The 14359-nt window shown below is 49.0% G+C and overlaps 1 protein-coding gene across 2 annotated transcripts in view; it reads right to left on the bottom strand.

Annotated features, from left to right (window-relative positions):
• RFX8 (regulatory factor X8) overlaps positions 1-14359 on the bottom strand; it is a 68116-nt gene that overhangs the window by 15338 nt on the left and 38419 nt on the right. The window contains exons 5-10 of one of the 2 annotated variants that reach the window (XM_005662358.3): positions 11219-11282; positions 7467-7577; positions 6809-6886; positions 3874-3987; positions 2222-2372; positions 866-924 (exon numbers count right to left, since the gene is read on the bottom strand). In XM_005662358.3, coding sequence (XP_005662415.1) covers positions 866-924; positions 2222-2372; positions 3874-3987; positions 6809-6886; positions 7467-7577; positions 11219-11282 — 577 coding nt within the window. The remainder of the gene's footprint in view (positions 1-865; positions 925-2221; positions 2373-3873; positions 3988-6808; positions 6887-7466; positions 7578-11218; positions 11283-14359) is intronic. The other variant, XM_085020098.1, reaches the window with a different exon arrangement.

Raw genomic sequence — 14359 nt, 5'->3', positions numbered from 1 at the left:
CCAGAGCTGATGGGCCTCGGGTACATCAGGGGAAACAACCCGGAGGAACCCAGGTCTTCGCAGAGTTCTGTGTGAGGAGGGTGGAGACGGTCAAAGGGCAGGTCTGGCTGGATGCCCCCCCTGGCTGGGGGCTGACTTGGGGCAGAGGGACAGTCCCAGGCTCTGTCCTGACCTGCTGCCATGGGATTTCAGAAATCCCACCCCCTGGATTTTTTTTCTTTTTTCCTTCTCGCTCTGTTTTTTGTTTGTTTGTTTGTTTTTGGGTCACACCTGCGGCATATGCAGGTTCCCAGGCTAGGGGTCAAATCAGAGCTGCAGCTGCCAGTCTACACCACAGCCACAGCAACGCCAGATCTGAGCCACGTCTGCGAACTACACCACAGCTCACAGCAACACAGAATCCTTAACCCACTGAGTGAGACCAGGGATTGAACCCGAGCCCTCGTGGATGCTAGTCGGGTGCATTACCACTGAGCCACAACCAGAACTCCCTGGATTTTACTTTCTTCAGCCCCCTCCACCCTCCCCTAACAGTGAAGCTTCACAACCACATAGGAGTGAGAAGGTGGACCTGATGGCCTGACACACATGAGTCCCCAGGGTCACAAGGGGTGGAGGGCTCTCTGTCTGTCCGTCCATCCATCTGTCCATCTGTCTGTCTTGGCTCTGCCACAACCTGTTGGACCTACTTCTTCTCCTTCACAGGGAGAGCCTGGGGACTGGCAGGCCTTCCTAGCCTGCCCTCTGAGGGGAGTGCGGGGGGCCTTCTGGCACAGGGTGTGCTGCCCACTCAGAAAGACACCTGCATCCTCATGCCTCACTCAGAGGAAACTGCTTTGTTCCCTCCTGTCTGGCTAAAACCTACCTTTGCCATGTTGGAAAGGTAGGTCTTTCTTCTCAGTCTTTTGACAAACACAGTAACTTCTGTTAAGAACAATACATATGGCCATTACTGTCACCATAACAACTTCAAGTTTGTTTGGAGGACAGCAGGGAAGAGGAGGCACATACAGGAAGTGCATATAGGCAGTGCATAAGAAGGGCACACAGGTGGTGCATACAGACAGGCATACAGTGGGCCCACGTCTGCCCAGAAGGGCACAGCCGCCACCCGCCCCACCGCCAGGGCCCCCCATCCTTGCCTTCCTGTCCACTCACCCTTTCCCCAGTGGCTCTGAGACCCTGGCAGGGGCATCTTGACCAAATCCCCACCTCTGGATCAGACAAATGATGTCATCCAGCCTCTGCCACGTGTGCTCCATGGAGTTTAGGATTTCTGTCCAGGAGCCCGGAGTTTCCCTAACTTTCTCAACCCCACATCCTCTCCTCAGGAAATGGTCAGAGGTGAGAACATGCGAGGAGGCGTGTCCTCGGATGGATTCATTATTCACATGTTCGTTTACAGAGACACTGTTGCAGTGTCTGCTGGGTGTTTGCTGCACAGCTGGAGGAAGAAGAGTAACCTCCCAGTCCAGGGCTCATTCTCAGAGGGTGGTCACCAGATGCACAAACATCCTTCCAACAGCGTGAGACGCAGGGAGAAGAAAGTAAGGGGTTCTAGGGAAGGAGGTATCAGTGACGGCTCTGTCTGGAAGGGGACATTCAGCCCAGGCCTTAACATATAGGTAGGAGTTGGCTGGGAAATGGGATGAGGGAGGCCAACCAGGCACAGAAGCAGCAGGAACAAGGGCTTTTAGGGGACAACCAGTCTTTCATTGCTGGGGGCACCAGTGGGTCATGGGGTCCCTGGGGGCTGGGGACAGGGATGGGCCGGAGACCAGGCAGAACAGAGTGACCATCTGGGGAGAGGGGGCCGTGGAGGTTGTTAGTTGATCGAATCACTGTTAGAGTAACTGCTGGGTGTGGAGGGGTGTGTGACTGAGGGGGGGCGAGGCTTCAGGCCGGACCCTCAACTAGGAAGCCTGGGAGCAGCCTCAAGGAGGGACAGAGCCGGGGGTGGTGGTGAGGGTCCCCTTTCCCAGCAAGACCCCGGTGCCAGGTTCTCTCCAGGACCCTCCCCACAGCCTCCCTGGCTGGCAATTCCACGGGCATGGGCAGGCTTAGGGCTGGGGGGAGCTGCACACAGAGGCAGCCTGCCCTACAGCCCCCTCCGTCCATGCAAGCAGAGCCCATGTTCCCCGCTGAGACCCTCCTCTGGTTTCTTTTGTTGTTGTTGATTTGTTCTTAATAATGATTTTTATTTTTTTCCATTGAGACCCACCTTTGTGTTTGGAGATCTGTAAGAGGCCTGGAAACCCTTCCAAAGCCGTGAGGAGCCACAGCTTAAACTTCTTACTGAACAACCGGACAGATTTCAGGTACTGAATGGAAACATCTTCTAAGAAGTCGTGAAGGAGAATGTCCTCGATCCCCTACAACAGAAGCATCGAGACCTGTGACTCCCGGCCAGTGCGGGCAGCCCTGGTTACAGCTGGCCGAAGGTCACATGAGCCACAGACTGAGAAAGAGGCTCCTACCCCATGGATGGTGTGGCCACCATGCAGGCCTGGCCACTGCCCAGTGGGGCAGGACATCAGGCTGGAGTGGCTGGAATCCGAATTCTTTCAAAGATTTTTTTTTTTTTTTTTTTTTTTTTGTCTTTTTGCTATTTCTTGGGCCGCTCCTGCGGCATATGGAGGTTCCCAGGTTAGGGGTCGAATCGGAGCTGTAGCCTCCAGCCTATGCCAGAGCTACAGCAACGTGGGATCCGAGCCGCGTCTGCAACCTCCACCACAGCTCACGGCAACGCCGGATCGTTAACCCACTGAGCAAGGGCAGGGACTGAACCCGCAACCTCATGGTTCCTAGTCGGATTCGTTAACTACTGTGCCACAACAGGAACTCCTCAAAGATTTTTAAATGCTGATGACTGATACAAAATTTTAAACAAAGACAAATATTTCAGTGGAGGAGGGGGAGGTCAAAACAAAATATTTAAGGGCTGGACTCAGCCTCCAGTTTTTAACCTTTGTGTTAAAAATGTAGAAGCACTAGATTTTTTTTTTCCTAAAAAAATAAAAGGTAAAGGTTCACAACTGGCTTAAGAAGACCACAATTTCACCACAGAAATAATATATAATTAACCCTCAAACTACAAGAATCACTATAGAGACAGACCTTTAAAAAGAAATCAACAATAAAAAAGAATATATATGGAGTTCCCATCATGGCTCAGTGGAACGAATCTGACTGGCATCCATGAGGACACAGGTTCGATCCCTGGCCTCACTCAGTGGGTTAAGGATCTGATGTTGCCATGAGCTGTGATGTAGGTCACAGATGCAGCTCGGATCCAGCATTGCTGTGGCTGTGGTGCAGGCAAGCAGCTGCAACTCCGATTCAACCTCTAGCCTGGGAACTTCCAAAAAAAAAAAATGTGTGTGTGTGTGTGTGTGTAATTGAATCACTTTTCCACACAACAGAAACTAGCACAACATTCTAAATCAACTATAATTTTTTAAAAAATTAAAAATCCAGAACAAAACAAAACCAAAAACAAGCCAACAAACCCTGGCAGTCATGTAATGATCCATAGCAACTATTCCAATTACTCATTTAAACAAGTCCTCTTTTGTTGAAATATCAGAGGAAGGACTTTGACTCAATCTGGGTTCCATTGGCCACTGGCCGCCATGGTCAGGAGGTGTGCTGGGCATTTCTCTACATAAGGTAACTTGGGCTCTTGCTGAAGTCAGAAAGAAAAGCTGAGTTTTAGGGAAAGTGCCAAAGGCTCCTGGCCCACCAGCCCCACCACTCACTCCTCAGAAAGCCTGAGGTCACAACCCCGCAGGGCAGGGGTCAGAGGCTCTAACCCCAGCATCTGGGATCTATTTCTGGAAAGGCTACAAACCAGCATCCCAGGCAGAGTCCTACCCTGTATAGCTGAACGTCGTAGCATTTCAGGAGCTGGCACACGTCAGGCAATGACATGAGCATGACCGTGTCTTGCTGCAGAGACTTCCAGAAGGACATGAGCAGGCCCTCCACCTGATGCAAAGAGCAGAAGTTCTCTCTCAACACCCCTTTGTGCCTGGGGAGACCACACCCACTTCATCAGCCCCAAGTGTAAGGGGTGAAGTTCATTCCCATCCAGGGAATGAGAGCTTTGCTTCTCAGCTTTTCCGAGCTGGATTTTACAACTGGTTTTGAACCCATCAGAGAGCACCTGCAGGTGGGTGCTATAATGTGGACGTCTTTCCCGGAGGCGGCTTTCTGGAGGGAAGGCTGTTTCTGACCACAAGGGGGCTCTGTTGACTAGGATAGGAGGTGCTTCGGGCTAGGGGGTGGGGGCATAAGCCACAGTTTAGACTAAGTTTCCATTGACTGACTGACCCCCTCAATTATTCTGCAGCTCAGGAAGGGGTGTAACAGTATGTAATCAAAGATGCTTCCACCATGACATCCTGTCAGAATTTACCCAAATGTGGGCAAAGGGGAAATGGATTCCACCACAAGGAAGCCTTCTGTAAAGCCTTCTGTGGACAACTTCTGTCCAGCTTCCATCCTTCTCTTTATTTTCCCCCATGCTGACTTTTCAGGTTCCATCATTGGACCAGGTGGCCAATCTGAGTTGCCAGCTAATGAAGACAGCTGCTTTCTGGGGACTTCTACCACTCAGGTATTCTGAGACATCATAGTTCTACAGCTCAGGTACTCTGAGGCATGGCGGCACTGCAGCTCAGGCATTCTGAGACATCATAGTTCTGCAGTTCAGGTATTCTGAGGCACCTCAGTACTGACTCCAGAGCCTACCAGTGACCCCAGGCAAGGAGCTGTTCCTTCTGTGCTGGCTGTCAAGAAAGTAAGTGCCACCCCTGGAGTTACCTGATTTGAAATTTTCTTCTCGACAAGACATCTCCAAAGAGACTCATAGGTATTTCATGAAAGATCCCAGAATGGGGTGAGCAGGTGTATTAACCCTCTCACTCTAAGGCGGGCGCTTTTAGGGTTCATGGGTGGGGCTGAGACAGCAGCCACGGACTCAACTCCACTCACTCCCTCACCGCCCAAGTCCCAAGTCATCCAATCGCCTTGTGTCTGCTTCAGAAATATTTCTCTAATCGGTCCCTGTTTCTCTCTGACATCACTGCCGCTGCTCCAGGTCCAACCCTCCACTTCTCACCTTGACTGTGAAAAAACCTCCCTGACCTTCTCTGTTCCAATACAGGACTTCAATCAATGTCACAGCAAACCACCGTCTTCTCAATAAATTGGTTTCCAAGAGGGCATGGGAGGCCCTTTCTAGTGCCAGCCCATGTCCACCTCCCCTCTGGCATCTCTCCTTTAGAGACAATAAATCTAGTCACAGCCACCTTTTGTCCCATGATGCCTGTGACCATCCTGCTGCCTCTTCCTGCATCGCTGATCTGGAGCCCCTCTGCTACCCCAGTTTGAGTCTGTTTTTCTACAAGAGTCACCACTGCCTTTCCTTGGGAGCATGCTCCGCTTGCCTCTGTTTCTCTTTCTTGGGGCACCCAGAACAGTCTAATCACACTGTCTTTTAGAGCTTTCCATACCATACCCTATACATTGGCTTACCCTGTTCCTTTCGTACGAGACTATAAGCGTCTCCAACCCTCTGGGGAATACCTTCCTAGTTCTAGTTCCAGAGATGGTGTTGGTCGCAGGGGAAGAACTGAGTTAAGACTTGATGAAAACGTGCAGGAAAGAAGGACTGGATTAGGAGTTCCCACCGTGGCTCCATGGAAACGAACCCAATGAGGATCCATGAGGTTGCAGGTTCAATCCCTGGCCTCCCTCAGTGGGTTAAGGATCCAGGGTTGCTGTGAGCTGTGGTGTAGGATACACATGTGGCTTGGATCCCATGCTGCTGTGGCTGTGGTGCAGGCTGGCAACTATAGCTCCAATTAGGCCTCTAGCCTGGGAACCTCCATATGCTGCAGGTGTAGTCGTAAAAAGACCAAAAAAAAAAAAAAAAAAAAAAAAGAGGGAATGGATTAGAACCTGATGTGGGTGGATATTTACAACACTGTGCTCACAGGCCAGGGGCCACTCTGAAGACAGCCTGGTCCCCGCCCCCCAGCACGTTACACCAAGCACGGGACGCATTCATGCTGAATGAACATTATCTCCCAAAGCCGAAGTACTCAGAACACTTATCCCTCAGAAAACCTTTCATTTAAATGTGCACTTCTTTCCATGGCTTTTCATTTTATATAGCAAAAGAGAGAATTCAGAATGGTTCAGAAATTTATACTCAGCTCTTCCGCTGCCAATTCTAGAATAAAATCCAGTCACTACAATAGCCATGCCAGAGCCACTTTGCTTCCAAGTGCTGCTTTTTTGGTTAGTATGTGTTAATAATGGCTCTTAGTCACCACTGAAAATTCCAGGGGGAATAATATCCATACTTAATTCACAATCAGCTGGAAATGGGAGTTCCCTGGTGGCCTAGTGGGTTAAGGCTCTGGCTTGTCACTCCTGTGACTCAGGTCACTGCTATGGCGCAGGTTCGATCACTGGCTTAAGAACTTTCTCATGCTGCAGGCATGGTCAAAAGAAAAAAAAACATCAACAACCAAAAAAACAGCTGGAATAATTAGGATCTGAAAAACAAGTGAATTTCTTTTTAGAACAAAAAGCTATTCTTATTAGTACCTTGGAACATTTCCAAATGATTCAACTGAATAAAAGTATCACCTTCAAGAGGTGATACTTTATATCTCTGACTATAAAATAACAGCATTCTAAGCAGTGCATCCCCACTAGATATCCCCTGAGAGGTCTTTTCAGGTAGAAAGTTTGATGAGGAGTCACGAAGGCTTGCATTGTGCAGATAAGACCCTACCCTTTCCAGGTCTCGGTTCTTCACGTTTTGTAAAACACCTTGACAATAGCTGCAGTATTCATCAGCCAGAAAGGCCATCTAGAAAGGATACAGAGAATTAATTCAGTCCCCAGCCCACTTCCAGGATTAACTGTAAGACTTTTCTGCTGCCCGAGGGCACTGCTGGTGTTGCAGGTGGGCTATGACAGAGGCCAAACTCTTTCCCGGGGCCAAAGGGTTTTGGCCACGTGGAGTGATGGGAACTTACTAACACTAGGTGGCTTCATTTCTGATGTCATAACATACTTCCAAGGTCCCCACCACCCACTCGAAAGGCCACTAATCTCTGACATCTTTCTCTCTTAATCCTGATTTTCCCCCTCCAGATCCCCCAGGCCTAGTTTCTGGAAAACCCACATATCTGTTCCCTGCTCTGCAGTGAGAAGGCCCTCACTCCAGAAGGTGACGGGGACCCAAGTGGAGCCTTCCTACAGGGCCTGAAGAGGAGATCCGAGTCTCTGGACCACCCCCAGCCCAGAGGGCATGTCGGTCCCCATGGGTCTGGGAGAAGGCAAGTGAGACTCCATCTGGTACAGCTGTGATCACAGGCCAACTAAGAAGCCACTTGCTGCCCAGGCAGCCAATGTGTGACAAGGCAGTCCCCCCAGTGTCAACCTACCGATCTGTAGGAGTACTTCTTTGCCAGTTCCTGCTCCCAGAACGGACATCTCCTGAATCCAGACAAAGGCAAGCCAACCAGGTCTGTCTTTACCAATGAATGACTGTCACACTGCAAACCATATGCACATGGGTTACTTCCTTAAGCCACATCACAATTATATTATTGCTACAGGTTAATTTTTTTTTTGTTTGCTTTTTAGGGCTACACCCCTGGCATATGGAAGTTTCCAGGCCAGAGGTCAAGTCAGAGCTTCAGCTGCCGGCCAATGCCACAGCCACAGGAACACAGGGTCCAAGCTGCATCTGTGACCTGTACCGCAGCTCATGGCAATGCCAGATCTTTAACCCACTGAGCTAGGCCAGGGATCAAACCCACATCCTCATGGATCCTAGTCAGGTTCGTTACCACTGAGCCATGTTGGGTTCCTATAGGTTAATCTTTTATCTACACCTCTAGACACCATATTGATCCCAGCGACTCTTCCCTCTTATTTCACTGTAAATGCTACTACCCTTCCTCTGTAAGTCTGCCCGCTACAGTCCTCGGGGAGGAGTTAGGGTTTAAAATATTACACTCTTGCAGCTGTGTGTTACAAATGCTGTCTAGTAACATAGGATAGCAATATTACCTATGAACAATTTGGTGCCATAAATACATTCTACAACTTCTGTCCTTACAATTGCCCCTCCTTGAACTAAAACCATATCCTGTCTGGGTTACCTTGCCCATATGATGGAGTTTTTTATCATATAAAAAAATCTCAGGGAGTTCCCACTGTGGTGCAGTGGCTTAAGAATCCGACTGCAGCGGATCAAGTTGCCGTGGAGGCGTGGGTTCCATCCCCCGCCCAGCACAGCAGGTTAAAGGATCTGGCGTTGCCCAAGCTGCTGCGTAAGTTGCAGCTACAGCTCAGCTTCAGTCCCTGGCCAGGGAACTTCCATATGCCACGTGTGCAGCCTTAAAAGACAAAACAAAACAAAAAAATAACTCCGGGCCTAACTAACAGGGAAAATGAGGAGCACAGGTTTTTCTGGAGAACAGATTGCATTTCCATCAAGCATGGAAAAAGGCAACATGGCAGAAAGTAAATTCAATATTCCTGCCTTGAATTATCCAGACTGCGGGGGCGGGGCAGCGCTAGTAGCTTCTGGTTTGAAGGAAGGAGGGGATTTCACTTGAAAGGATGGCTTCAGGATAATTGCCATTTGAAATGGAGGAGGTGGAAGCACCCCTGGGGGTGGGAAGTTGGACTGCAGCCCTCAGCCCTCGGGAGGGTTTTCCCTTCACTTCCTCCAACCTGATGACCTGCTGGGCAGCACAATGCCAAAGCCAAGGCCAGAATTTCATCCTTAGCCTTCTCGGTGCTCAGGTGCTCAGAGCCTGGCTGGGCTACTCACATCTTGCTTTATAGATCATTTGTGTGGGTTTTTGGAAGGTTCTTATCTACAAGCCATGGGAGGGCAGAACGACTTTCTGAAGGCTGCCCGCACCCACCCTCAGGGCCAGGAGTGCACTCGCTGCGTTCCACACCGCATAGCACCCACGGGCAATAGCCACCTTCCTGCTCCGATGCTTCCTCAATATCAACAAATATCCATCCCCCTGTGGATTGGGGGAGTTTAGGGTCACATTCAACCGCCCTCTTTATGACCTAAAATCTGTACTTCTCAACACTTTTGTGGCCCTGAACCCTGCTGAGCATCTTATGAAAGCAACTGACTCTCTCCCTGGGAAAAAACGCACTGAGTAGAGTGAAGATGCCAAGTTAAACTCCCGTTGTTAATATTTTGGGGAGAAAGGAGAGACACAGATATCTATATAAAGACCTAAAGTGGTCTCACAGAAAGATGACAGCTCGAAGGGTGTCATTCCACTGGGTGCTGTTTGGTTTCCGGGGGGCTATTCCACCCTCATTCCCACCACTGGCTACATTTGGAGTCGGATACTTCCAGCGTGGGGGATGGGGTGACCTCGGGCTGGTCATCAGAAAGGGTGGGGCTGTTTCATGGGGTTCCTGGCCTCGAGAAGAAGTGAGGGGTCCTCAATGCCAAGCCAGGCTACCAATGCATCTACTAGAGAAGGACTGAGGGGTCCTCACTGCCAAGCTGGGCTACCCTCTCTTATTGCACAATCCTAACCACGTCCATCTTCTCCGCAGCACACCCTGACCTTCTGGCTGTGTTCATCCAACTTCTCCTGATGCAGCCAGATTCCAAGCCCATGATTCTCAAGTGTGGTCCTGAAACCAAGGACTGAGGATCCTGGAGGTGCTGGCCGTTCATAGCACTTGGGCTCCGTGAATCACATGAGGCCAGAAATCTCTCAACTTAACCAGCTTCCCCAGGGAGGCTTGTACACCTCAAAGCAGACAGTGTTTGTCCAACTCTGCCAAAATCCCTATACTCAACACGGCTCTTTCTAATTAGAATTCAAAATTCTAATTTCAGATACATCACAGTTTTAGCTGTTTAGAAGATGCCATCTGAAAGCACAGTATCGTAAAAACGTAAAGGTAAAAAGCTATCACAAAGAAGAATAATGAGCAAATTCATTGACTTCCTAAAGTTAATTCCTTCTGGGCCCTTCCTGTGGGCCCAGAAAAGAACTGATCTTTCAGAAACAAACAAACAAACTTGGAGTTCCCGTTGTGGCCCAGCAGCTTAAGAACCCGACATAGTATCCATGAGGATGCAGCTTTGATCCCTGGCCTCGATCAGTGGGTTAAGGATCTGGTGTTGCTGCAAGCTTCAGTGTAGGCCACAGAATTGGCTCGAATCTGATCTGGCATTGCAGTGGCTGTGGTGTAGGCCAGTAGCTGCAGCCACAGCAAAGCAGGATCTGAGCCGTGTTTGTGACCTATACCACAGCCCACGGCAACAATGGATCCTTAACCCACTGATCGAGGCCAAGGATCGAACCCACAACCTCATCAATACTGGTTGGGCTCATTACCATTGAGCCACAATAGGAACTCCTGTTTTTTGCTTATCTTTTTTTTTTTCCCTTGTCTTTTCTAGGGTCGTATGGAGGTTCCCAGGCTAGGGGTCTAATCGGAGCTGTTGCCGCCGGCCTACACCAGAGCCACAGCAATGAGGGATCTGAGCGGTATCTTCGACCTATACCACAGCTCATAGCAACGACAGATCCTTAACCCATTGAGCAAGGCCAGGGATTGAACCCACAACCTCATGGTTCCTAGTCAGATTCCTTAACCACTGAGCCACGACGGGAACTCCTGTTTTTACTTTTCTTTCAGGCCCCATTCAGCCCGCAAGAGTGCTGGTCACAAAACAGGCTTTTACACAGTGGTCCACTTGATGCCACTTGTCCACAAGGCCGTATCAAAGGGCTATCAGGCTGTCTCTGCCACAGTGAAGTTCACCTCGTGAGGTCAGAGACTGAGCTATTCATCGTTCTGGGGTCCTGACCTAATTCAAAGAGCTATAAATGTAATGGAGTCCCCTTCACACAGATTGATTGCCAATAGCTTACCTCCTCTCTAATTATGGCAAAAGAAGCGCAGTGAAATAGCTGATGGGCATCTAAGCAGTGTGCTCCTAAGGACAGGACCTCCTCTGTCCCCCAACACTGTGAGGACTCAGTGGACACACAACAATGCAGGTCTGAGGGCCGAGTGGCTAAGGGCCCACGCTAAGCACGTGACTCACAGGAAACCGGCTGCATCTATTTATGCAGGGACTGAATAGTCTAGGGTCTAGTACAGCAAATTTATTTTATTCAACACTCACTGCTCCATCTTCTTGGAGAACGCTGTCATAATTAGTAGAGCTTTCAAAGGCAACGACCTCTCCACTGTGATGTAATAGATAACAGAGAAATAATTTTAGTGAGACACCTGTTTCTGAGCACAAGAATAAAGTTTCTTTTGCAGTAAGGTGATGTGTGGTGGTGGGGGGGGGTAACTTTGATTTCCTTTTTTTCTTTTGCTTTTTCTTTTTTTTTTTTGCTTTTTAGGACTACACCTGTGGCATATGGAAGTTCCCAGACTAGGGATCAAATCAGAGCTGCAGCTGCCGGCCTACGCCACAGCCAGATCCGAGCTGAGTCTGTGACCTACACCACAGCTCGAGTCAATGCCAACGTTAACCCAGTAAGGCCAGGGATTGAACCTGTGTCCTCATGCAAACTAGTCAGGTTCATTACCACTGAGCCACAGCGAACTCCATGGGATAAATTTGATTTCAAAACCCTCCTCCAAGTTTCTCTCCACAACGGGTGATTTATTTTTTAAAATCCGTTTCTGACACTGGGACAACCACATACTTATTTTTAAAGGCTTATTCCCTCCGGAAGCAAGAAAATGAGGTCATCACAGGAACTCACTCCAAGGAGAAAAGAAAAGTTGTCGTGGAGATGAAGTTTTACATTTTCTAATTTGGGGCTCAGAAATGATAATATCCTGAGTTTCACAGAACAAGGAAACTGAGAAGAAACAATGAGATGAAAGTTCCATGTCACCACACCTCCTGGGTCCCTACATCACAGAGAACAGACTCCATTGCATCCACATGGGGCAGTGCATTTCCCTCTAACTGTGGGCACTTGAGAACGTGGGAGCTCAGCCCCCACTCGCCACCCCTGGCTTTACACAGGTGCCCAAAGAGGTGGCCTCTCCTCCCTGGTTTCCGCTCCATCCCGGAGCTGTGGCTGCCCCGCTCACTCCAACTCATGTCCTCACATCTTATTCTAAGTAAACCTACTAAAAGAAAGGGAACAGATAACGCTCTGCTTCTGGAAGCAAGCAGTGGTCGTCAAGGCAGGGGTGGCCTGGGGCAGGGGAGAGCCAGAGGGGAGAGGCAGAAAATGGCTTTTATCGCCCACAGGAAGATCCTGCCCCCCCTCCCGGCCTCTCTAAAGCCCCAGGAGCACCCTTCTGAAGGTCTGGGTCAGACCATTCTCCAATCCAAGTCAGGGACGTCTGGACAGAATACTGGGTACCAGGAGTTCCTGTCATGGTACAGGGGAAACAAATCTAACTAGGAACCATGAGCCTGCCAGTTCGATCCCTGGCCTCACTCAGTGGGTTAAGGATCTGGCATTGCTGTGAGCTGTGGTGTAGGTCACAGATGCAGCTCGGATCCTGCATTGCTGTGGCTGTGGTGTAGGCTCCGATTCGACCCCTAGCCTGGGAACTTCCTTATGCCATGGGTGTGGCCCTAAAAAGCAAAAAAAAAAAAAAAAAAAAAAAAAAAAAAAAGGAAGAAGAAGAATACCGGGTACCCATCAGACTGATGTTTCTGCACAACGTTTTATTTCAAAACGACAGGCAGATTCAGGGTCTGGCTGTACCCCCAGGAGAAAGCCACCCTCTTCATCTTTCAGTAAGAGTTGTTATCATAACAGGAACCATACTTTGGACTGCTCGATGGCAAAAGGGTTTCAGGGCATGGGATCTGTTCAGCCTGGAGAAGACAGAGGTTGATGGCTGTGGAGAGAATCCAAAATGTCTCAGGCACTCTATTTGTCATGTCTCAATGACATCCTGGGTAGGTGTGGACTATGATGGAGTTTCTCCAGGGGAAATTTTTCAACAGCCCAGGGCCACAAAGATGCTAAGACATTTATCAACAAAAACAATAAACCATAACCACCATCTATAAGAATAAAACCTAGAAAGAAAGATGAAACTGTCAGCAATAAAAGTTCACTGAGGAGTTCCCGTCGTGGCGCAGTGGTTAACGAATCCGACTAGGAACCAAGGTCGGGTTCGGTCCCTGCCCTTGCTCAGTGGGTTAACGATCCGGCGTTGCCGTGAGCTGTGGTGTAGGTTGCAGACTCGGCTCGGATCCCGCGTTGCTGTGGCTCTGGCGTAGGCCGGTGGCTACAGCTCCGATTCGACCCCTAGCCTGGGAACCTCCTTATGCCGCGGGAGTGGCCCAAGAAATAGCAACAACAACAGACAAAAAGACAAAAAAAAAAAAAAAAAAAAAAAAAAGTTCACTGAATAAAGGGCTAAGATAAAAGGAATTTAAGTGGGAAAATATGATCATCAGCCTTTAAGAGATAACTTAAAAATCACTCATGATGCTTTCTTAATTGGAGGGAGAGCACTTTCTCTACAATCCACATCTGTTCACCTGTTGCTCCTAATATGTCTTTTTTTGGAAAATGAATGCAAGACATGAATACATTCAGCTCCATCCATCCATCCATCCATCCATCTCTCATTCACGATTGCATGCCTACTACATGTGGTGTCCTGGTGGATCCACCTGTGCTCAAGACTGATAAGGTCTGCCCTCCCCAGAGGTTAAACCCCCAAAGGAAAAAAGCTGTCACATGAATAATTGCAAAGACCTTGCTATGACAGCATGGGAGTGGGGTGTTAGGGGAACCTGTGTTGGGGGGGCCCATCCCATTCTCGTTAATTCAACAGTTTACAGGCCTATTCAGAACGGCCATCATCAAAAAGACTACAAACAATAAGTGCTGGAGAGGGTGTGGAGAAAAAGGAAACCTATGACACTGCTGGTGGGAATGTAAATTGGTGCAAGCACTGTGGAAAACAGTATGGAGATTCCTCAGAAAACTAAAAACAGATCTACCACTGGATCCAGCAATCCCACTCCTGGGCATCTATCCAGAGAAAACCATGACTGGAAAAGAGACATGTACTCCAGTGTTCATTGCAGTACTCTATGCAATAGCCAAGACATGGAAACAACCTCAATATCCATCAACAGAGGAGTGGATCCAGAAGATGGGGTACATATACACAATGGATATCACTCAGCCATCAAAAGGAAAGAAATAACGGCATTTGCAGCAACATGGATGAACCTAGAAATTATCATGCTAGGTGAAGTCAGTCAGACAATAAGACACCACCATGAAATGCTATCACTGACATGTGGAATCTGAAAAAAAGG

The sequence above is a fragment of the Sus scrofa genome, chromosome 3, assembly GCF_054392235.1.
Source record: "Sus scrofa isolate SSC_HxYL_T2T_F1_AM1 chromosome 3, Sscrofa_HxYL_maternal_Yorkshire_Landrace_v2.0, whole genome shotgun sequence".
In the NCBI taxonomy this organism is placed as follows: Eukaryota; Metazoa; Chordata; class Mammalia; order Artiodactyla; family Suidae; genus Sus; species Sus scrofa.
Note: the sequence above shows the minus strand (reverse complement) of the source record. Positions and strands in the feature narration are given on the sequence as shown.